Here is a 25,030-nt window from a genome sequence, read left to right as displayed (position 1 = left end):
GGGATGCCTTGGTGACAACATGCCCTCTCCTGGCGAAAGGGGCAGCGCGCAGCACTCGGCATACAGAAAGAGCACATTCACTTTTTATTTACAGAACACCTCCAGATAGTCAGCTGTAGGCTGCATGTGGGTCCAACGGAACGTAGAAAAGTAACATTTAAAATGGAAAAACATTTCAGTAACTAGTCTAGAACATCAATTAAACTGTAAAAGTTACTCTTTTAACATCACCGTTCCATAAAAAACATCTTCTGTGCAAGTGAAGCTGTTCATATAAAACTTTAAGTACACAAAATGCTAAATACAAAGCCATAATTACAAAGCAGTTATAAAACTTTTCTAGAAAATCATACAAGGAAATACAGAGTCCATATTTACAACATTGTGAACATCATCTTCTTTACGGTCAGTTTGCATGTCTTCATTTCAAAGCCCCCTCTAGTGCCTGTACTGTGGGTAAAGGGGTTTTCGCCACCTCGAAGAACACCCTGCAAGGGACAAAACGCACGACGACACGAGTGTGACTTATGAGCCCGAAGGGGGCGGCAGCCACCGCGAGACGAGGCTCCGCAGCACAGACGCGCCGAGGCTACACCGAAGGACGTTTCTCCGGCTTACTTGTGAGAGTACTTGTTCCTCACGGCTTTGAGCTTGTCGTCAGCAGGGAGCGCCAGCATGGAGTAGAGCTTCCTCACCAGGGGGCTCAGGTCAGACACCGTGTAGCCTGCGTGGTACTGTAGCGAGCGCGTCTGCAACGCAAGCGCACATTTTGTATGGATGTCGGCTCGCGGAGCGCATCCTCGGTCCTACTACGTGCAGCAAGCGGGTAACTTAACGGACACCTTTATCTAAGGACACTTCCGACCTCGGCCACCGCAGCGAACTTCCTACGATCGTTCACTCAAAGCACAAGTGTACGGCGCACACACACACACACACACACACACACACACACACACACACACACACACACACACACACACACACACACACAGGGAAATAAAGAGCAAGAGCAGCACCTGAAACCTGCGCTCCGTTAAGAGTACAACACATTAATGTGTACAAAAGAGCACAAGTGAACGGCTATATGCTGTTACAGAGAGGTTAATGAAGGGAAACTGCCTTAAATGAACAGTGTAAAAGTAAGGTATTTAACCTTTTTCTCCAAAACAAATTAGTGTTTAACCACTTAGTTATTTACCATTTTATGCATTTTTACTTAGTGTTCTTAATTCAATCAAGTGTTCTCATGGCTGAATATTCCTTCTTTACTTTGTTGTTGTGCTGAATGAGCCCAATGAACCAAAAAGCAGAGATGAGAGCTGAGCAACGGACAAATTATTCAAGAGAAAATAAATATATGCGCACTGGGGAAATTTTTGCTTATTTCTTGTTGAGTTCAATGAGGGTTTTGGACCACAACTTCTTCCACCAAATCCCTGTTTGTCAATGAGCTCATATGAATGAGAAAAGGATCTGCAGAATAATTGGCAAACTTCTTAAAGTTTTAAAAACCTTTGGAAAAATTTAACAAATTGTGTTTGCAATTTCAGATTTTTGATCTCAAAAAAATCTTAATTTTGTTTGCGCTTAATATGCAAAGCACAAATGAGGAAACGTTTCACCCTAACAGCTACTTTCTGCTGGAGTAATTCAGGGTAAGTAACTTGGTCAAGGGGAACCGGCGCAGGGGACAGAACTCCAACCACTGCTCATGCCTCAACTATGTGCCGTCTACGTGAAGACCAGTAAGAAAAGGTGAGCGCTGGAACACAGAGGCGAGGAGGAGGAGGAGGATGAGGCACAGAGACGACGGCAGAGACGGCCCTTTACCCAGCCTCCGAGTTCTTTCATGATGAGGGCGAGCAGCAAGCAGGCGGACGCCAGGCAGGACGCTCGCTCGGGCACCATCTCCAGCTCCATCAGGCTCAGTTCGCAGACGTAGCGCGCGAGGGTGAGGGTCTCCATGTCGGCCTGCACACACTGGAGGGGGAGACTGTTGGGTGACACTCGCGCTCTACGACACCATGCGACGTTTGCCTTTCGAGCCCCAAAGAAAGATTCAAAACAGCAGCAGCAGCGTTTGCAAACACCACTGCCCACATCAAGGCCTCAACATTTATGTTGCACTTATTCGTTTTGGTGGCGCTTTTCACCAAAGTGACTTACAAGGTTAAGGCACCTACAATTATTTACTATTTCATACAGCTGGTTAATTTTACCAGAGCAATTTAGGGCAAGTACTGTACTTTGCTCAAGGGTAAAACAGCTGGGGGGGGTGTGAATCTGCAACCTGCGAGTCCAAAGGCAGCAAGTGTAACCGCTACACGAGCAGCTATCCCAAATCCTAATATCAACCAAAATATTAATCATGGCATTTCTCAATGAGCTCATGAGAAAAATGTATGATTCTTCACCAGCTGCTGAAGTTGTACGTACAAGTGGATTGTATCCAAAGAAACATTTGCTCACATGCCTGAACTCCTATAAAAGGTGTGTCCGTTACATGAGGGAAGCGCTTCGAAGGACATTTCATTTTACGTGGCGAAGGCATCGTTATCGTCACAGCTCCTTTGGCAGCGTTAGCCCAGCAGCCCCTCACCCTTGCGTATCGACGCAGGAAGCGGTACGCCACCGGGATGTTGATGTCAAAATTCAGCGCCTGCAGGATGTTAACCTCCATGGAGATGAGCTCCTCCCGCTTGTAGGCGTCGTCACAGATGTACAGGAAATCGTCAATGCAGGGCGGACAGCGTTCCTGTGTTGGCAGAGCACAAGGCGCCGTAGTAAGGTGGCAACCGGACTGGCGAGAACGTATAAATGTGACGAAGCAAAAGCAAACAAAGCATCCATCCATCAAACATGAGCATCAACCCGTACTGTCCAATGCAGGGCTGCGGAGCATAAGGCACGATGTTCGTTCATCACAGGGCAATCATACACACTGTTACTGAAACACACACAAACAGCGATTTAGATTTACCATGTGACCAGCAGAGCACCTGCTAGTTGATGTACGACTGCGATGCCAAAAATAAATTGCTAACAACTGTCTCAAGACCCCCCCCCGCTTTGCACCACCCTTCAGACCTCAAACTTGGAAGCAATGAGCATGGAGGTGGAGCCAATGAGCTGCAGGGACTCCCTCATGGCCACAGTGCTGGACAGGTAGTGGTCTGTCAGCTTCACAGCCAGGTACAGAGTCTCGTGGTTCAGCTCAAAGTTCTCCTGCGCACAAGAGCAGCCACAGGCACAATGACAATCGGCTCGGAAAAAACACCGTCTGCACGAGAAACAATTCAAGAGCTGCGTCCCACCACCCACGGAGTGCCGGGGGACTGCTCACCTGCACCTCAACCATCCAGTCCACCAGAATTCCTCGCATGTCCTGGTTCAGGTCCGGCTGCTTCTGCATGTAGTCCCGCAAGAGAAACTTCTCCTGTAAAAAGAGAACAAATGAGATGCAAGATGTTACTCCAAGTGGTCCAACATTTACATTTATTCATTATGCGAACACTTTTCTCCAAAGCAACTTACAGTATTAATATACCTACAATTATTTAGCCATTTATACAGCAGGGTAGTTTCACTGGAGCAATCTTTTAGGGTTAGTAACCTGCTCAAGGCTACTAGAGATGGAAGTGGGGATTGAACCTATGTAGTGAAGTTCTCAAGAGAGTGTGGTTTGCTTACAGCCCCAGGCTGCCAACACATCTACTCACCTCCCTTCTTTTTAAATAATCAAAGATCTCCTTGGCATATTCGGAAGTCATGAAGCAGTCACCACTGTGCTCTCTGTCAATGTCAAACTCATTGGGGACCTGCAGCAAAGAGGGTAAAGTCTCACATCTTCTCTCAACGTCATTAAGCATTAGTGGATATAAAGAACATAGGAGCTTCTGAATAACATGTTGTACAATTCTACTAAAAGGAAGCATACAGAAAGAAAAGAAAAAGGGGTGGGGGGGGGAACATGGCTTTGAACTGCAAATCTGCACAACTACACAGAGCAACGTCCCCCTACCGATGACTGTTGTTCTTGAGAAGGCTGCTTATTTGGGGACTCCACACGTTCCTCAACAGGGGCTTTTCCCACCTTCACCTTCTCAGCTTGACCCCCCAAGATTACAGAGTCTGACCTTAAAGGGAAGTACAGTGCAGCACTTTTTCAATAAACTATTATTATTATTACCACCACTATACCAGCTCCATGTGTTAACTGTATTTTTAATTGCATTTTCTTCACCTGTCCATTTCCTACAATTTCTGTTTATTGCCAGGACAACATGACCCACGTAATCTGGCACCTTTGTTCGTTGCAAGGAGCACGTTTAGGGTTATCTTTACAATGATTTACTGAATTATGCAGCAAGGCACACTTACTGTACCAACTCGGAGTAAGTACCGTGATCGAGGGAACTACGACAGGAGCAGAGGGATTCAAACCCATCTCCTTCGAGTAGGCAGTTAATGGCTCTAAGTACTACAGTAACAGCGACAACAGCGACGCGACTGTGGTCACGCAACAAAACACAAGAAACAACATTACTTCTTGATGTTGCTCTCGTTTTTCACAGCTAGAGTGCTGCTTTTGCCGGTCTTCTTCACAGCCGTCTTCTTCGCAGGGTTGCTGATCAACGCCTTGTTAGCCTGGAATACAAACTTATAATGAGAAACGTACCACTGGCGCAGCACCGCAGCAGGCGAACCCTCAAAAAACCCGAGACCTGTGCAAATCCCTTGGTGCGAACATGTTGATTTAGAGATCGCGAGCGAGACCGACATACATGTGCATATGTGTGTGCGAGCTTCTAAGGAAAATGCTCCCGGCGGAAAGGCTGCCGTCTAAGGTTCAAGTCATCGCCATTGGCCACAGGCGCGAGGCGTAAAGACGGCGCCGCATCCATCGGGACACTGGGCAAACTTACATTGGTGATGTCCACAAAGGCAGATCTTTTCTTTGGGGCTCCTTGAGGAGAGGATGGAGACCTCTTATTGTGAGCAACGTCCTCCTGCAATACAGAAAACCCTTAAAATCTTTTTTTTTTTTTTTTTGCTCCCTGCTCAAAGTGTCACCTAGAAATGTTGGAAATGAGTAAATAAGTAACACGACAGCGTGCGGGTCTGGACCGCGAGCGCTACTGGCTGCCCGGCGGAAAGAGGTTCCGAAGCACCGGGGGCCTCGTGGCCATTCTATGTAACAGTTTCTGCCCCAAAAGCATCAGACTCCACAGTACCCAGAGTGTGGACACTCTCTCTCTCTCTCTCTCTCTCTCTCACACAAACCTGACATCATTCCACAATACTGTACTGACCAACTTTTCTTTACTGCTAATTAGTACATTTAAATCTATAGTAGCAGTTATATTACTGTACTGTTATGTATACTTTGTAGTCCTGTAAGTAACTTTTGTGTTCTTTTATGTAGCAACTTTGTTTCCTTTCACTCTTTTATACTCATATGATACTGTACCACCAGCAGCTGTTAAATTCAAATGAGCATAATAAGCCTCCTTGACCGCATTGGGTCACCTCCAAATGTCAGTAACTTACTGTCATTTTACTCTGCTCTGCTGTGCGGTGCTGTACTCAGTACTTACTCTGCACACACAGACACACCTCTCGTCTCGCACAGATTCACTCAACTTCAAGCCGCCCGAAAGAAAGAAGAGAGAGAAGCGAGATAATAAGAGCGCAACGGACCACAGTCAGTGGGACCGCACGGACACAAGAAGAATCCAAGGTGAGACACGGACAGCAGCGGCCCTTACCTGGTTCTCCATCGCGGACCCCCCGCCAGCAGCGGGTTTCAAATTCTTGCCCCTCGGATTCGGCATCATCATCATCGTCGTCGTCGTCGTCGTCGTCGTCCCCGTCCCCGCGCGCTCACTGCCGCCTCCTCCTGTGTGTGTCAGTCTCTCTCACACACACCAGGCCCGATCGATCGATGTTCCGAACAGCAACGGCGACACCAAATCGTCCCATTCACCGACTCTCCTCACCTTCCCCGCCCCCGATTTCAGAGGCCACAAATGTACCGGAATCGGGCCCTAAACTCCCGACACCGCGTTCGTTTCTCTGCTGAAAACTGGTCGCGTTTTCAAACTCGGAGAAAGAAGTCCCGGAGAACATGGTGCTCCGCGGCGATTGGCTGAAAGTCACCGCCGGCCAGCCAATCGGCGTTTAGCTGGGATGCCGGCGTTGAGGGGGGAGCCGTTGGAAATTTCAAATCGCTTAGCAGCCAATGGGAATCGCGCTTTCAGTGACGTATTTTAAAGGGAACGCGGTGACGTAGAGAAACAACGGCGTAAGGAAACGTTCGAGCGAAAGGCCGTGAAGCCGTTTCGAGTTTTCAATGTAACGCGAAGTATAAATATTATGTTGTGTGGGAAAAAAAGAAAACAAATGTTGTGCACAATTAAGTCACGAGGCTAAAGAGGAGAAAAGGACTTGTTGTCTTTCCGCGCTCCACAAGTTATCGTGTTGCAGCGGAATCAATCGCAGCGCTTCGTTACAATACAAGTAAATAATTAGTGAAGCGCGTGACACCGGAATCAAGTTGAATTAAATGCCCATAAATTCCAGCTCCGCTTTCTTCCCAGCCGTGTATTAAAGGAGGAGGACTGGCAGCACAGCGCTTTAAGTCCCCCTGGCCTGGGGTGTGGTGCTTTTCATGGTAAAAATGGCCCCCCAGCGCCACGGTATAACTGGGTAAACACGGAGGATCATGTAGCTCTGGTGAACAGTGTCCACTTTGGATTCCGTTCCGTTCCGTTCCGTTCCTCTCCGTTCCGCTCCGCTCCCCGTGTGCATCATGTTCCCGAAATGGACTTCTGCTGGCTTGGACAACAAAAGTGTTTTCCATTCCGACGTTGCGTACAAAACTTCTTTTACCGCTGCAAATATTCACTGCTTCCAACGCACCGAGCCGAGGTCACGCGTCTGCGGCCGTGAAGTCGTCGGAGAGGCCGGCGTTGGCCCACCCGAAGGGCATCGCCGGACCCCTGCCGGTTCGCCTACAGGGCGACCAGGTCAGCGGGTGACGCGGTCGGCGCAGGACCGCACCTCGACAAACCAGCGGCTTATTAGGGTCCTACTCGTGGACTTGAGTTCGGCGTTCGACACCACCGTCCCAGAGCTCCTTCGCGCCAAATTGACGCGGTTTTCTGTGCCCGCCGCCATCGCTCGGCGGATCAGCGACTTCCTGACGGACAGAGAGCGACTGGCGAGGCTGGGAAATTCACTTCCAGCCCTGGTGCTTCTCAGGGGTGCGTGCCCTCCCCACCGCTCTTCTCCCGCTACACCGATGACTGCGCCTCCAAAGACCCCTCTGCGAAGCTCCTGAAGTTCGCGGTTATCGGCCTCGTCCGGGACGTGACGACTCTGCGTACGGGAGGGAAGTCGGTGCGGTCGAAACAACCCGGAGCCGAACGCGCTCGGAACAGCGGAGATGATTGCGGACTTCAGGAGGACCGCTCCCCCCTCACCATTCTCGAGAGCTCCGTGTCAGCCGTGGAGTCCTTCGGGTTCCCGGGACCTGAGGCGGGACACCTGTATCGACTCCATGGTGAAAAAGGCCCAACAGCGGATGTACTTCCTTCGCCAGCTAATTCAGTAAATCATTGTAAAGATAACCCTAAACGTGCTCCTTGCAACGAACAAAGGTGCCAGATTACGTGGGTCATGTTGTCCTGGCAATAAACAGAAACTGTAGGAAATGGACAGGTGAAGAAAATGCAATTAAAAATACAGTTAACACATGGAGCTGGTATAGTGGTGGTGGTAATAATAATAATAATAATAATAATAGTTTATTGAAAAAGTGCTACACTGTACTTCCCTTTAAGGTCGGACTCTGTAATCTTGGGGGCTCAAGCTGAGAAGGTGAAGGTGGGAAAAGCCCCTGTTGAGGAACGTGTGGAGTCCCCAAATAAGCAGCCTTCTCAAGAACAACAGTCATCGGTAGGGGGACGTTGCTCTGTGTACTTGTGCAGATTTGCAGTTCAAAGCCATGTTTCCCCCCCCACCCCTTTTTCTTTTCTTTCTGTATGTTTCCTTTTAGTAGACTTGTACAACATGTTATTCAGAAGCTCTTATGTAATTGAATTCTTATTTACAATTTACTGTATTTATACTAGGGGGCGCAGTGGCGCAGTGGGTTGGACCACAGTCCTGCTTTCCGGTGGGTCTGGGGTTCGAGTCCCGCTTGGGGTGCCTTGCGACGGACTGGCGTCCCGTCCTGGGTGTGTCCCCTCCCCCTCTGGCCTTACGCCCTGTGTTGCCGGGTAGGCTCCGGTTCCCCCGTGACCCCGTATGGGACAAGCGGTTCTGAAAATGTGTGTGTGTGTGTGTGTGTGTGTGTGTGTGTGTGTGTGTATTTATACTACTATTTGTACACTAAATGTTTGTTTATTCTGTAATTCTGTGTCAGCTGTTTGTTGTCTGTAAATACTGGAAGCATCAAGAACCACAGCAACTTCCTTGTGTGTGTGGCAGCCGACTGGCCAGTAAAACTCATTGTCATTCTCAAAATATTTAACCTTCAGCAGGCATCTACCGTTTGCTGAGTGGCACTGGAGCAGAACACTGTCCTCTGTCCTCTATCTACTGTCCCCTTTCCTCTGTCCACTTACTGTCTTCTGTCCACTGTGCACCTCTGTCTGTTATGAGCACACTGGGCACAAGGGGGAGACAAACTACAGTGGACAGTCTTACATGCGTTCATTTTCATTGGCAGCTGTCAAAGAACACCAGACAGCGTCGAGTAGACAGGGGGACCATCCAGAGGTGTGTCTTCCACAGCAGCCGACCATTTTAAGTGAAAAACAAGGGCACTCACCCAGTTCAGACCTGGTTCGGCGTGTGTTCAGTTTGCATGGCCTTTGTCTGACTGCTCCTGTTTCCTCCCACAGTCCAGAGACAGGAGTTTCAGGCAAACCGTTGACTAAAGTGCCTGCAGTGTGTATGAGTGTGAATGAATGAGTGCGTTACTGCCACGTGACGGACCGGCGTCCGCTGCGGGGTGTCCCTCGTCTCAGGCCCTGTCCTTCTGCTTCCGGACAGACATTTTGGAATGATTAACAGGTCTTGAAATCCACATCCATGTCCTCTCCGTGAGGCACGAAGCAGTCTGAAGGGTCCTGCGATGTTCGCACTTGTTACGGCAAAACCTGAGACGCAGAGGACATCGTGCTTCCTGACACTTTTCTTTCCTGCTTCCTGCACAGCATCAGCTCAGCAGTGAAAGAAGGAATAGAGCAAATAACTTGTTTCATTGCACCGTTCATCTCTTGTTGCGGGTCACATTTAAAAGGTATGATTCAAATGGGTTTTACGCTGTGACAGTAAATAGCAGTGTAAGTTTAGTGTACCGTGCTTCTTCTACATAAAACAAACAAACATTTGTAAGTCAAAGGCCTTTTGCCTGCTAACGTGAACGTTCTCGGTTGAAATGCCACTGCTGCTCCAGCACCAGTGACCAACTTCACCTTGAATCGGCCCAGTAAAAAGTGCCTCCTGCATCAATGGGCGCATCGCTGTACGTTGCTGATCTTGAACGACGACGACCAGTGGACACAGACCTTGGACGAAGGCATCAGCTACGTGAAAGACAATACTTTGGGTCTCTTCACTTGTTTACACAAGATCACATTGGAAGCCCTTCGTGTTTGTTTCTCCAATGAAGCGTCTTGGAAGAGCTCTGTGAAAGCAAAGGGCGGTGCTGTTGGACAGTACGCTGCAGTCCCAGGCGAACGAGTTATGAGAACTAGAACAGCTGTCGAGTCCCTGCACTATTTTGTAGCGATTATTCCGCTTTACGTGGCCTGCTGTGTTTTTGTACATGCGCATACCAGCAAAAACGGTTAATGCATCAAATTGAAGACCATTTCAGTGCAGTGTGCATAAGGGTGGACAAAGCACCTAAAAATACTATGAGCTAAAATGTGCAACACGTGGCAAACTACTTTCAAGCTACAAATGTCCATCTGCAGTTTGCGTTCGAGCGGCTTTACGCTGGGACCCCCTTAAATACTCCGCTTAGCAGGGATGTGAATTCTCACGTGTGGTTACAGCGTGAATCCCCAAAAAGTGCGCAGTTCCTCTGGCAAGTATGTTAACATGTAGCTGATATTGTACTCAATTCATTCTTATTGTTATTATTATTATTATTATTACTGCTTTCTCACACATGTTGCTTTAGTGTGACAAACTGTGCGAGCAAAAAATTCACATCATGATCGTGTGCAAAGTGAGATTACGTATCCCCCTGGGGGGGCGACATAGGTAAAACTTTACACGAGCCGCTTTTTGCTCCCGGCGCCTCTTCACCCGAGATGTTTACGGTGGTTTGAACCCAGGTGCCTGCCGCGCAGGGCCCTGTGCCGCCATCGCTCGCCACGTTAACCTGAGCCAAATGCCCCCCGACGCCGCGCTTCACCGAAGCCGCTTCCGCCCGCAGAGCCCTCCTCGCACCCTGATCCCGAGGAGATACTTGCGCCGACAAGCAGAAGGTTTGAGATCCGATCGCAGCAGAGGGGTTACGAGAGCAGGACGCACAATAACTGAAAAGCACCGACTGTTTTGCGCAGGCCTGTGTGCGGCCGTGCGCTACAACACAAACCAAGCTGGACACGTGCGGCCAAAACGGCAGCATTTATACAGGGACATATGTAAATGTGCTGAACTTTACATTCACGTGTGTGTGTGTGTGTGTGTGTGTGTGTGTGTGTGCGCGCGCTCATCCCCAGATGAATTGCCAATGAAATATTCTTTAAAAATATCAACAATTTGATCATTTCTTTCTTTTCATTCCATCTTTACAGCTTCATTTCTGCATGTTGAAGGCTGCGTTTGGCCTCATGAAACGTTACGCTCCCTTGACCTTCAGCAAGAGCCACTGACATTGACCACAAGTATCACCTGAATGATTTTAGCGCTCAGGAGAAACAATAAACGAGCGAATGATCGTCTAGGAATCGACTTTCTTCACTCTCTGGGTTTTGAACTGATGATGGGAAGCTGCGTCAAGTTCATGTTTTACAAAAACATTTCAGTCACTGTCTCTGTGACGTTGTTGTCCTTCAATCATGTCCTGTGTCACAAGTAGCGGCACTTGTTTCAGTGTCTACGGGCTGCGTTTACCTGTGTTTACCTGGTTTGTTTGTCTTCTGACTTGATTTCACCTCGTCCTGCTGCTGTCTAAGTTTGGTTCTGTTGCGCTTCACTGTGTTTCCCTGCGTTTGTATGTTACCATGTCTGTTTCCGACGGACAGTGTCTGTTTCACTGCGTCTTACTGCGTCTTACTGCGTTTCCCTGTGTGCGACAGACAGGGCTACCTTTGGCAGGGCGGCTCGCTCGCTCTCGCTCTCTCTCTCTCTCTCTCGCTCTCCCCCCTCTTCCCCCCCCCTCTCTCTCTCGACGCGCTCCCCGCACCGCTGTGTGTTGGACTTCCCATGACAGAAAAGTGCGTGTGTGTGTATTTTTTTAGACCCGGCTTCACGTAGGCGAGGATTAGCGTGTCTCGGTGGTCCATTTGTGGGCGTTTTTTTCTCCTCCTCCTCCTCCTCATCATCATCATCATCATCATCACACAGGAATGCGATGGCGATGGCGATGCCCCCCCCGCCACAGCAGCACTATTTCAGCTCGCCCAGCAGCGACTCGGGCTCCTACGTGATGGTTCCGACGAGCGGCCGACGGGACGCGACCCCCCCGCCTCTGGGTGACCGCGGTGGTCCTGGTCATCGTGGTGCTGCAGGTGGCCTCCAGCACGGGGCTCTTCGTCTACCTCAACATGTCCGTCTCCGAGGTAAGAGCTCCTCTCCAGCAGCGAGCCTCGGAGCCCGGACGCACTGCGACTGACACTGACTGAGCCCGAGAGGGACGCACTGAGACGCGGGGGGGACTAGTGACTGAGAGGGACGCACTGAGACGCGGGGGGGACTAGTGACTGAGCCCGAGCGGGACGCGTCTCTCCCGCGGTCGCCCCCCGAGCAGCGCTCAGACACAGTAAATCATGGGAAACGACGGCAAAACCTGCTTAAAAGTTTAACGGGATAAGAAACTTTGAACAACTGAACAAATGGCGTTAAAGTTGAAGAAGCGCATAATTACATAATAGTGCAATGAATTGTACATCTAAGAGCAGCACAATTATTAATAGTCTAGTTGGGACAAAAGCGGTTCATAAAATGTTTGTGTGTGTAGTTGTGCCTTCTTACAAGTACGAGTATTTCTTTCTTTTCTCACACACACACACACACACACACACACACACTTCGTCGCTCCTGGGGCCTCGCGCCCCGACAGGTGGTGGCGCTTTTTCAGGCTTTAATGTTTCCAAGTTTGTCTTTCAGCCTTTTGTTTCAGTGTTGCAAAGTTTTAGTCTCTTAACGTTTCAGTTCTTCCCGGGACAAAGTCACTTCCGACTTCGCTGTTCAGAAAAGTTGTACAAACGTTTCTATGTGAATATTATGAGACTTACAGAGAATTATTAAAAATGAAGTGTTGGAACTGGAAGGGGGTGCGGTGGCGCAGTGGGTTGGACCACAGTCCTGCTCTTCGGTGGGTCTGGGGTTCAAGTCCCGCTTGGGGTGCCTTGCGACGGACTGGCGTCCCGTCCTGGGTGTGTCCCCTCCCCCTCCAGCCTTATGCTCTGAGTTGCCGGGTAGGCTCCGGTTCCCCGTGACCCCGTAAGGGACAAGCGGTTCTGAAAATGTGTGTGTGTGTGTGTGTGTGTGTGTTGGAACTGACACATAAAACATTTGGCACAGCGGCAGTCGGTGTGTCAGTGCGTTTCACACGTCATGATCTTTTTCAATAATGTAAAACTCAATAAATGTATAATACATCCATTAAAACAGGGGCAGCCAGAATCTATGGCCTTGTGCTGAACTGTTATCCAACACTGTAATGTAAAATGAAGATTATTTATTAACTTTCATTTGCCTGACACCTTGGTACAGGGTGACTTGTAGCAAAGGGTAACAACTCTGCAATGTTTGACCCCTTTATACCACATTATTACTGTATTGTTTCAGGGCAAGTGCCCCGATCGAAGGTTGGCACTCTAGTAGGAGCAGGGATTTAAAGGAGGAGCTTTCGGACCGTAAGACAAACCCCTGAAGGGACAACAGACCCCTTCAGCTGAAAGTGAAGTATCACTAGTTGTTTCCTTGAGGGAGGTAAGCGCCAAAATCTTTTAAAAAGGGTAGCGGTTGCAAGAACTTCTGTTTCACGCCGTCTGTAAAATATGTTATTAAATGTGTGCGTAAATATAATGAGGTAGATGCTCAGCAGGTGAGGAGAAAAACATACAAGCTGTAGGCGCAGGACGGATGGGGACCTTCGTCCAGGGGGCCGCTCCGTTAGGTGGCGCTTACTGCCCCTTGCAGCGCCGCGTTCGGTACCGTAGTTCCACAGAGCCCGGTGTTCCCTCTATGGCGTCAGCACACGTGAACGTGGCCGTTGCGGCAGCGAGGGGTCTTCGCGAACAGTTTGGCGCCGCTCCCCACTCAGCGGTAGAGGATGGGGGGGGGGGGGGTGCACACAATGGCTCATGAGAGGCTGCCTGCCTTTTCAGTCCCCAGCTGGCAACTTTGCATTTTTCAGGGCGGGGGCAGGGAAGGTCAGTGTCCGCTCGGGTCGCCGAACCCCTCCCCCCCCAAAGCACTCGGACGGAAGCGTGGCGTCCCACGAAGAACGGGGCTGCAAACGCCGCTGCGGTCGCCGGGTAATTTTCTGTTGCGATACACACTGCGGCTTGGAGCCTGTGACAAAACAAACGTGCAACGGGAACTTATCTTGAATATGCATGCACTCTGTTCTGAGGTTTTACCTTAAAAACAGGGAGCTCTGGAAGAAGAGGCTCCTATCACAGCTTTCCTTTTAAACAACGAGAACGAAAACAGAAGCAGGGCGTAAGACAAGAACAAACTGATGACAATAACAAAAACGGCAGCAATGTCCACAACTTCGGGGAACCGAGTTATTGTTCTTACGAACGTGCCTCTGGAAGGATACGGCGTGAACAAAGTAACGGAAAGGAAGCTACATATATGAGTAACAATAAGATTGGGTTGACAAACTTATGCCAACGTGTGCCAGTTATACAAGAGGTCTGACAATCACTTCTTTAATACGTGACTTTGTAAAGCAACATGGCACACCGAGAGTTTCCAAGACACGTAGCACTCGGGGCCCAAAGTACAGGCGCATCAGTGAAGAAAACGTCAGAGATGTTTCACTTGGCCAGGCGATCGCTATCCGACCCCCTGAGCGCAAATGCCAAACGAGGAGGGATTTCGCCGGAGAAGAGAAGCGGTCGTCGCCATCGAAACTCACCGAAGGGCATAGCTGGACAGTGGATAGTCTGACCCCCGTATAGCTAGGAAGGGGACAGTTGCTTAAAACGTCAAAATAGCGGCCTCGAAAACGACCACAAAATTGAGTCAACACCTCTGTGGAATAGTCTCAACAAAAACCGTACGTTGTGAGCTTCGCAAAGCCGGCGTTTCTGGTAGGGCTCGCATTCGCAAACCACTTGTGTTCAAGGGCAACCCTCAAAAATGCAACACGCCCCGCTGATTCTTGCACCGTTTGCTCATTCCGTAAGGATTTATTTCTGGAGAAGGCCAAGGGTATCTTTCACGCGGTTTGCGGATCATCTCTTGAGTCATTGGGTCTGATGATAACACTGGAGGGCTGCACGAGCGCCAAGAAGCGCGAAGCCTTTTTTGTCGACCACTTCCCAGCGCTCTTTACGCGTTCCGAGACGAAAAGGTCCGCTTCCGCGCGCGTCATTGGTCTGAAACACACGAGGATTTTCCTCACTTTCCTTCAGTCCAAGCAGCTGCCCTAAAGGAAGACCCACCTCCTCGTACTTATTTCTTCTCCACCTATTGTTTAGTTTCGCCATTATTTTGAGCCCAAGCGATGCCACGTTGGTGCTTCAGAATGGATCGTATGTTTATCGGCAGCTATCCTTGCACGTGGCGAAGCGAATTGTATACATTTGAAGGGGAGACGCGACACTAGTTTGCCACATGACGGATGCTGCAATTAGGCCAGGCTCTCGCTCTCGCTCTCGCTCTCAAACTGAAGCGCAAGAGGGCTTCCCTCACCCGTGGAAGCGTCACTTTGCGCTTTGGCTCCGGTTGTCGTCAGTTTCGGTAGCGTCGGCCCACTTAACGGCGCAAAGACAAATTCGCCAGGTGACTTAAGAGCACGGTGGGCTTCGGGAACGCACAGGATCTGCGGCGACCAACAAAGCGGCCGGTCGTCTCGCAATTTCGAAACGATTTACTAACGTACCATTTGCCGGTTATTTAGCAGTAAATTGAAGGGGTTCCTGTAATTACCGCAAAGCTCTGGCATTTCATTCAGACCCCAGTTATGAACACCTTTGCAGCAACATTTTTTGTGCTCATCTGTCAAACTACTGCTAGCTTCTCCTCCTCGTGCTTACTTTTACTGTGCTTTTACTGTGCTCTATCTGCTACTACCTGCTTCTCTCAGTGTGACTGAAAAAGACAGTGTTGGTGAAATATTTGTCATTAATGCCTCGACTTGTGTGTGTTTAGAGTGAAAACGCACATTTTCTGAACTGCTTTTCCCAGTTGGGGTCGCGGGGAGCCAGGGCCTAACCCGGCAACACAGAGTGTAAGGCTGAAGGGGGAGGGGACACACCCAGGACGGGACGCCAGTCTGTCGCAAGGCACCCCTAGCGGGACTCGAACCCCAGACCCCCCCGAGAGCAGGACCCGGTCCAACCCACTGCACCACCGCGGCCCCCTCACGCTAAATAATGTGCATGCATTCTTTTAATGGGAGAGGTGTTCAAACAAACCCTTCATCTCTCCCCCCACCCTTTTTTTTTTTTTTTTTTTTTTTTTTTAAACTTTTTTTGGGTCGGTGCAGCATTTCTGACAGCTTTACTACATTTATAATGCACATAATGGAGATACTTACAATGCAAAATAACAAGGTTCTCCTGATGTGGGAGCAAATGTTCAGTTATGAATGAAACCATTTGGCCAGTGCAGGGAGCAGAGCTGCAATGGACTTAAATTGAATCGAATGTGGCTGTACACTTATTTAAGCGTTCATAGCTCCTTCACTTTGCTGCCAGCTCTGGAGTCCAGCAGGAAGGACGTCGTGGCAGGAGCTTCTCGGTGCAGGAGCAGCGCGATGCCGAGGCTTAGGCTTGGACCTGGGCTCCCCCGCCTTTGGCTTCGTTGTCTTCGGCGTGCTGCCCGAGAGCCATACTCTGTTCCTGGGAATGTTACTGAAGGTCTCCCTTTGTGGTTGCATTAAATGCAAAAGAAGAGCGCAGCCCCAGCAAGCGGGTACAGAACGACCGGCGCGGAAGGCTAAGCCCCGGCACACGGCGACCGCAGCGTGGCAGCGGGCGCCGAACGGGCTCAGCCGGCAACGTCAGTCCTTTCACGGTCATTTGTAAATGTTATACGGCAGGTGAAGAGCCAAGGCGTGATGGAGGAGCTGCGCTGCTTGGGCCTGTTGAACGCCTTGGACAAAGAGCAGAACATCCCGGAACACCTGGTGCACCTGTTTGGAGAGCCCTGCATTAAACTAGCTGAAGGTATCAAAGCTTACATTTCGAAGGTGAGTCCAGACTGTGCACGTGCCCGCCCGCCCGCCCGCAGCACGCTACGCTTCATGTGAGCTATTACATCCCTCGTGTGTTTTTCCCCAACCAGCAGTCCGGTTGGAGCGAGGAAAGGCGACAGACGCTTTTCAATAATCACGCTCAGTGCAACTGAGCACCGAGGGGTTTTTGAAACGACTGCTCAAGATACGGTCCTTATTTCCCTTTATTTTCCTTCGCTGTGGTCTCAGTCACAAGCCTAGATGGGAGAGCAGCCTGCGAGCAGCTTACGCAGCTGTGTAAAGGCACTTTTATCACGTAATGACTCACTGTTGTTATTGTTCTTGCTTTAAAAAAAGTCCTCCCTCCCTGCTCGTTTCTGCTCTGCGCTTCGTCTTTGAAAAGGAAGTGTTGCGCCGCGCCGCTGAGGTGGCGCCCATCTCCGGTCGTCGTCCCGTACACAAACTGCCCAGCTGGGAGAGACGGCGGCGTTCGCCGCGGTTTCCGACGCGCCGATAACCGCGTTCCGCGTCGGGCCGAAACGGAAGCCGTTACGGAGCTGCCGGCGCGTCTCCGTCGCAAAGTGGCCGAGCGCGACTCTGTGGTGCACGGTTCCCTCGGTTTGTCATTACTGTCGTTCACAATTCGGGGTCACATCTGCTCTTGCTCTGCGCCGTATTTTTTCCCCTCCTCATTAAGACAGGAAAGAAGGGCCAAGATGTGTAGGCGTTTCTTGGATGTCCTCAGTAGAACCCAGGGCGCAGATTCTCGAACGCACGTTGGCTGACGAAAGGCCTCCGCCGCCGTCCTCTCAGAGCAACAGGCGTCACTCTCACCTTCTTCCACCATCCTGTTTCCTGCACAGCTGTGCTCTGGATTGTGCGCAATGCGAGTTTGAGGGATGAAAGCCCCGCTTCGCAGTGCGCCCAGCGGGCAGAACGGCGCTCCGGTGCGTCGGCTCGCGTGCTAGCGGCGGTGCCCAACGTCGCGTCGCAACTCTGGGCCTTTTTCCTCCGCACTGACGCTTCACCTCCTGCACCTTCCGCGACTAAAGGAAGCGGCGTTTTCGCAAGGAAGGGCTCGGAGCTGGCAGAGTTCCGCAGCACAGCCCGAGAGGTGGCCCTGGGCACTAGGACGCCGCCGCCGCCGAAGGAGAGCGCGGACATCGTGCGACGCACGACCTCCTTCGGGAGAGCCCTTCCTACGAAAAGGCGCATCGTTGTGGGAAACGCTTACTGTATTTTACATCACTGTTTTATGGGAAAAGAACTGGAGGTGATGAAGGCGTCGGCCTCGACAAGAGCGGTTATCGCACAGCAGCGCCCCCGTTTGCACTCGAAATCCTGCGGCTCCTCCACACGTCAGCAGCTTAAGAGCAGAGCAGAGCAAGCTTGCGTTACTCTGTTTACTGTAGTATTTCAGCTGTACATGTCAACTGGGTGCTGCCAGCGGAAAAGTCCTTCCCAGTGTTTAAATCATAACTCCTCGATGGTTTTGTCTTTCAGGTGACCGAGAGCATCATTTTGAAGCACGCATTTGCAGGTAAGGCCGAGCTGCTGTGCCCTCGGTGTCTCCGAGCGCTGCCACCACCGGGCTCGGCCGCGTGCCGCTGCACGAGCCGCTGTAGGTCCAGCACGGTGCTGTGCTGTATCTCGCACATCTCGCACCTTGGGCGACTGGAAAGGTGTCCGCTAAATACTACTGCGATTGGTTTAGCCTGTGCAACTTGGGGGTCATTTGTTGCGCACCTGTCCTACTTGCGTGTTTCTACCACACACACCTTTTCTTCTGAAGCCACACGTGGAATTGGTCATTACACACCTGTTGTGTTACATGAGATAAAACTAAGGGCCACATGTCACGTTTTCACACAGCACCCTATGTAAATTAGGTTCTCCGGCCGGTGAACTCCTGTCATTACACTTAAATGGGCTTTTTTTGGAGCTGCTGTCATTGAAAGCTCACTGCAGGGCCCCTTATTCTGACTGTTTGAAATCATTTTTAATTTTATTTATGTGAATATACAGTTGATTGGCTTTACTGGCTTCTAAGAAACAGGAGGTTGGCAAATGTAATTATAATCATCGGCTTACTGAATTATTTAACTTACCTTAATGGCCAATTAGTACTCATACCTGCAGAACAGTTTAGTTTCATCAGTCATTGTGTGACTGAAGCTGAATGTGGAATCATCTGGAGTTTAACCAAAGGAGCGAATCCACTACATGTTCAAGGAGCTGCGCTTCAGTGTCCAGGGTTGCCAGCTCCGGCCCCGGGGGGCGTGCAGGGTGGGGATTTTCACTTCGCCTCGCCTCTTTATTGCTTCAGTGGCAGCGAGCCAGAGCGGGCGAGACAAAGCGTGGCATAAACAGTCTCCCTCGTGTAGAGGCCTGTCTATCGGCAGCGGTCCTCTGCGGGAGCCCATCCCTTACCACCGTGGCAAGTTTTTTGTCTTTCTGCTGTTCCCTCAGATGCGAGAACTGAGCCCCGAACCAAGTCTGCCCAGCGGCCATCCGCCCACCTCACCCTGCGAGAGGCGAGTCCGCACGGTGAGCGAACATCTCAGCCCAGCAACATCTGGGCCTCGGGGGTCACGTCGGCCCTCGGATACTGGCGAAGTAACGGAAGCAGCACGGCGTTAACGCCGCTCAGCTGTTTCCCATAAGGCAACAGCATCGTCACACCACACATACGAGTTACTGTACGCAGCTCAACCGGGGAGGGGGGGGGGGGGGAGAAAAGAGCGCGTCAGTCAGCAGCTGCGGGCTTAGTGTGACACGTTGCTTTGGACGAAGGCATCGGCAACGGCGCCGAATAACGGGACATGGCAAGAAGGGAGCACAGCAGCGCGCGCATGTGCTTTTTATTGTTCTGCTCACGATTGCTGGTGAAACTCCACTCCTTAAGCAAACGCAGTGCAGCAGCCTTCACTTTGTAATTTTTTTTTTTTTTTTTTTTTTTTTTGGGGGGGGGGGGGGGGGGGGGCCTCCAGTCTGATTCAGATTTTCCTGTAGGACCCCCACTGTGCTCAGCTAGTCCTCCCTCTGTGTCTTTCCTGCTTAGGCACACTAAGACACTCCCTCACCGTTCGCCCTGCTCTGCTTTCCACCCCCTCCTTCCCCACTCCTCAGGGTCCACATCCGCATTCCAGGCCCCCCAGGCGGATCTGCACCAGTCCTGCCGACACCCGGTTCGCTCTTGGGGCAACCAGAGCTTCGGCTCACACCTGCACAACATGACGCTGGCCAATGGGCGCCTCCGTGTGCCCCGGAGCGGCCGCTACTATGTGTACTCGCAGGTGTACTTCCGCTACCCGTCGCCCAGCGAAGGGGACCAGCGCTCTGCCAGCCACCAGCTGGTCCAGTGCGTCTACAAGAAGACATCGTACGCCCGGCCCATACAGCTGCTCAAGGGGGTGGGCACCAAGTGCTGGGCCCCGGACGCCGAGTACGCCCTGCACTCCGTCCACCAAGGGGGGCTCTTTGAGCTGCGCGCCGGCGACGAGCTCTTCGTCTCCGTCTCCTCCCCCTCCACGGTACATGCCGAAGACTCCTCCAGCTACTTCGGCGCTTTCCAGCTGGACCTGTGAACGGGCAAGCAACGGCAGGTCTTCAGCGAGAGTGAGTGCAGAGTCTCTATGCAAGGACATCGCATGGAGGAGCCTTCCCAAACATCCTGGAATGTTCCATCGCGGCAAACTCTCTGCAAGTGTCAGCTTCGGCACCACAAGGATGGTGGGGAGGGGATGGGAGAGGTGAAAACACAAGGCAAAGCAGGACCAGTGGAGGCCCAATGGCAAAATTAAGGGATGGGTAACGTTATCGCTCACACCGGACTCGGCGGAGCCGGATGACCCTTCTTCCAGGACTGAGCCCCACATACAGCCACTGAAAACTTGAGTGTGTGTGCAGATGTAGAGAGCCCTTTAACTACTGAGCGCAGTGATCTCAGGCAGAGCTACACTGCGGTCACCATCACAAACACAAGGCACCAAATCAGAGAACAGTTACTCTGGGTTGTCCGTCTCTTCTTCATCTTCATTGTTCCGGTCGGACTTGATGGGGCCACACTTTTTTTTTTTTTTTTTAAAAAGAGTCACTGAGGGAATGATGAGGGGTCTGTAACTAAACTGGTCTTGTTTTCTTAGAAAACATTAACTTTCCACTTCTATATAAATCGTAATAAACTTAAAAAGAAAACGATGGGCATTACAACGTGGAGAATATTAAGGCCACAGATTAAATATACTATTCATATCTATGGTTTGAAAGCAGAGCTCATCTGTTTCCCTGCGCAGAATGTCTTTTTGAAAGGACATGCAGGAACTGGCTTAAAACAGTGTGAAATGACAGTCTCATACTGACAGTAAATATCAAAATTCTATATGGCAATAGAGGTGAAGCCAAGCAAAGGGTAGCATTTAGCTAAAGGTGTGTGCCAAGCCCTCCAAACATTTACCACGTATTGAAATGGAAACTCGGGCGGACGGGTACGGGCGAGCACATGGAACTACAGGCACACGCAAAGCGTGTCAGTCTTCGGGAACGAGAGGTGCAGCCGACAACGCCCAACCGGAGAACTGGAAGCTGTTTATGTGGCGGCCCTTTGCGATGTCCCTGAGAGCTGCTTGCAATGGAAATCACATGGATGCTTTTTGCCTTGCAGTTGAGACATCTTGAAAGAATTACTCAGCACTGAAAACACAATGCTGTTTTTCCTTCCTTTCAGAGGCTGGATCCCGATGGACACACACCCTCATTTTTTACAGGATGAAGCAAAATAAATGTTAGATGTGCTTTAACCCCCCTCATTTCGACACACGATTTTCTTTGTCATTATTTTACAGCGGACCTCTTACTTCACCAGCATAAAGGGCAGGCAGGGTGTTTTAACCAGGACACTGCCCACACCAGTTAGTGCCTGCCTCAAGTGTGCTGCAGCATGGCCAGAGGAAACCCAAGTGTAAGTGCACATCCTTAACCGCTATTGCTGTTCGCCGGCCCCACAAGCAACACAGCCTATTGCAGTGTGGGCTCTCCCTATTCTCAGAAGAGTAACGGACCACACTTAACGGAGGCCTGGATCACACGTGGGGTGATTGATGATGATTCACAGTAAGCTGCTGATGCTGGAAGAACAAGAGGATGAATGTGAGCGGTTCAGTTTTACTTCTACATCCTACAGCTGATGGAAATGGGGGGGTGTGTAAAACTGATGTGGAAAGTGGGGGAAAACAAACTTTTTCCAGAAATGGGGTCTAAATTGGAATATGGAGAAATTCATGTATATACAAAAAATACACCAGTAACTAATTCAGTAATAGCGGTCACTATGAACTCGCACACACAACATTATCTGAACCGCTTGTCCCGTATGTGGTCGCGGGGAACCGGAGCCTACCCGGCAACACTGAAACAAGGATTGTTTTACATTATCATTACTCAAGTTTGTTTTGCTTTTTTTAGTGCTTGTTTTGTAAAAATGTACAGACTGCAGAAATTACTATTTCCTACTGTTATGTTTTGAAAGTGCTTTTTTAATATAAAAAAATTCCTTTGTTCATTCACATAATAAAAGCCTTGTTCCAACATGACGTCTCGCTGACTATCCAGCGTCTAGACATGTCCCGCTCCAGTGGCCTCATCTAAAACCGCCTGATCACCACAAAGGAAGTCGCTCTCAATCTCAGTCGGGCTCAGAGCACCAGTCCCAGGGAGGGCTGCCACTAGCATGGGACCCCTGTGAAGGCATGAGTCACCATCAGGCTTTCATGTGAAACCTTGTGATGCAGTGACTCACCTTCGCTTCTGACTGAAAATTCTGGGGCAGTTGCAGATTAGTGTCCAATTATCGAAATCCACAATAAACATTGTTAGGATAGGTTTGTCCCCTCTGGGGGTGGCAGAGTAAACACGGGGGATTACATATCTAAACAGTACATGTCCTCATCTTGACCTGGACAAGAAGACTCCCTTACACTCATCACAACACTCAGAAGGGGCGATTCTCTCTTCCTGCAAGAGCAAAGTGACGGCAAGGGGCAGGTCCAACCCTGCAGCATTTTGTGGACTGGAATCCCCTGCAGACCTGCATAAACACAGGTAAAATGAGACACCCAATTCAGTGACCCACTTCACCTTCAGACATAAAATTTTTGGCATAGCTGCTCCCTGATTTACACACTTTTCACCAATAAACTTTTCCAGGAAGCATTTAGTATTATTTTTCAAGGAATAGACCAACGCCAACTGTTCTCAAAAGCTTCACTCAGTGCACCAACGGACGGCGACCGGCCACACAACGCACTGCCTTGGCTTTTTCCAAAGGGGGATAAGGTCAACAAACTGTACAGGGTCCCACAGGATTTACATCCACCAGTCCTGAGCCCGTCAGTAAAGTGGCACCTCTTCCTCATCCTCACCTGCGTGTAAAACCTCTGGTTCTGAGCAGATATAATTATCTGTGCTTTCAGCTAAACACACAAGTTGACATCTCTGAAATGTTGCCTATAAAATGTCTTGTAATTATGCTTTTACTGAGTATTTGTGAATTACATGTAGGAGCTGCAGGTGAGCATCCACAGTTGTAAATATTCCTGCCAAACAGAAAATTTCTGACTCGCCCCAAAAGGAACCAATTGTCGCATTCTCTGCCCCTGCTCAAGTGGCTGACATCTACCTTTGCGTTTATTCACCGAGCAGATGCTTTTCTCCAAAGCAACATACAACTTAAGAAGATGTTTTTAAAAAAAGGCACTGAAAAGGTAGAGAGATAGTGGCAGGCAGCCGATCCTCAAGGTACAGACACTTGGTTCCATACCACTGTTTTCAAACATAGTGATGATGAGCCCCTCACTCGCTCCATGTCTCAGTCAACTTACAAGCCAACTCAGAACCATTCCAAATTAAATTTGTAAATTGGGCAGAAACTATTAGAAATAGATGAGCTGAACGAAGTAGTGAATAAACAAATATCTTGAAACGTCTGTAAACGCTCTTTTAAGTCTTCTGTAGCCTTTGCTTAAATAAGACACCTTCACTTTGGAGAGTACAGTTCACATTAGTTCTCACTGGGATGACAAAAACTCTGCATTATTTTTTCTGCAGTTTTCTTTTAATTCATACTGAATGATGACAAAGTGGAGAAGGGGAATAAATTACTTGATTGGTCATTCATGCTTCACATACAGTATGCATTCATACAAAACAGCAATGATACAAAACACAGCTGTTATATTTTTAAATATAAGTACAAAATGGAACAAATATCGATCAAAGACTAATGCAGCATGATTTAAAAAAGTAGGGTGCCATGAGTTGTCCACCTCTAAACTGTACCACAACAAAGTGCTGAATTTCAGGCTTCTTCAGAGGGGTTGCCTATATGTGCCCCTTTGTTACATGGTGCAAAAAGTACATTTCAAAGTGGAATCATGCCCTGAAAATCACAACTGCTTTAAGGAAGGGATGCACATACAATCATTTCAAAATAAGTCTGACAATTGCACCAAAGATGTTGCTGAGAAACACCAACACTTCATTTATGAGATGTAAATCCAGTTTGATTTGTACTCGCTCTTCTTAGTCCACACTGACCTCGATATACACACACACACACACACACACACACACACACACACACACACTTATTTCCTTGCTACACGTTTTTCCCTGGCTTTAGAAAAGTGTGTTTTCTTGAACATTTGAGTTTGGCAGCATTATGAAAACACACAAAGCTTCCTGGGGTGTTACCCCCTTTGCATGGCAGCCAAGCAAAATGAGGATGAACAATAGGCAGATCAGCCCAGGCTCTGGAGACTGTCACGTGAGCCAGTAAACAAGAGCACTGTGCAACACCTAATTCTAAAGTTCCTTCCAACCCAGAGAGAAAGAAAAGCAGGGAAGAGGAAACACGCTGACAGTCTGAAGCTTTCTGCTCCATCATGCCTTTCCCATTTGAGCTATCTTTCAATACCGTTACATCGCCAGACCCAAATACGCTTGGTCAAAGTTGGGGAAATTACAGCTGTGTGACTGCACAAGTGTCAGGCAAATGTGACAGGGAATTACATAACGGCATAAGACAAAATACAAATTAGTGGTAGAGGACTAGTAATGCTGACAATGTGACTGATTGAGAAGTCTAGGTTTAGTGTCAAGGACAGTCAGAGGTGGCCCATAATGAACAAATGAAGAGTACTGACACCTCGTGGCCAGAAGGGAAAGTCACAGCGCTGACATTACAGCGGCAATCCTCATCATCCCCACAGCAACACACGCCATGAGACTTTAGAATAAACGACAAAAATGTGCTCACAAATGTTCTCGCTGTGCAACATTTTAAATACTTCTGTTCAGCTATTTTACTTTGTCCTCAAATAGAAAGGACAATGGGTCTTTAGCAATTTCAGAAAAAAATAGTAA

General features: G+C 49.5%; 1 protein-coding gene and 1 pseudogene across 1 annotated transcript; one reads left to right on the top strand and one right to left on the bottom strand.

Moving 5' to 3' along the window:
* Positions 1-82: 82 nt before the first annotated feature.
* Positions 83-6,491, bottom strand: ccnb3 (cyclin B3). The gene is made up of 11 exons (XM_018751771.2): positions 5,772-6,491; positions 4,929-5,012; positions 4,550-4,650; positions 4,025-4,139; positions 3,723-3,821; positions 3,347-3,439; positions 3,091-3,228; positions 2,603-2,758; positions 1,834-1,983; positions 619-749; positions 83-488 (listed from the first exon to the last, which is right to left on the bottom strand). The coding sequence occupies exons 1-11, from the start codon at positions 5,844-5,846 to the stop codon at positions 422-424; spliced, it is 1,209 nt and encodes a 402-aa protein (XP_018607287.1). The 5' UTR covers positions 5,847-6,491; the 3' UTR covers positions 83-421.
* Positions 6,492-11,421: 4,930 nt separating this feature from the next.
* On the top strand, positions 11,422-22,190 carry LOC108934093 (tumor necrosis factor ligand superfamily member 10-like; annotated as a pseudogene).
* The last annotated feature ends 2,840 nt before the right edge of the window (positions 22,191-25,030 follow it).

The sequence above is a fragment of the Scleropages formosus genome, chromosome 4 (assembly GCF_900964775.1).
Source record: "Scleropages formosus chromosome 4, fSclFor1.1, whole genome shotgun sequence".
Taxonomy (NCBI): Eukaryota; Metazoa; Chordata; class Actinopteri; order Osteoglossiformes; family Osteoglossidae; genus Scleropages; species Scleropages formosus.
The sequence above is the reverse complement of the archived record's forward strand: the minus strand, read 5'-3'. Positions and strand labels throughout refer to the sequence as shown.

What these genes read in the sequence shown, in the direction of transcription:
- ccnb3 (XM_018751771.2), bottom strand. Translation starts at nt 5,846, where the DNA reads ATGATGATGATGCCGAATCCGAGGGGCAAGAATTTGAAACCCGCTGCT. An exon ending in AACGAGAGCAACATCAAGAA is followed by an intron (nt 4,140 to 4,549) that starts GTAATGTTGTTT and finishes CTTCCCTTTAAG; the next exon opens with GTCAGACTCTGTAATCTTGG. An exon ending in CTCAAGAACAACAGTCATCG is followed by an intron (nt 3,822 to 4,024) that starts GTAGGGGGACGT and finishes TCTTTGCTGCAG; the next exon opens with GTCCCCAATGAGTTTGACAT.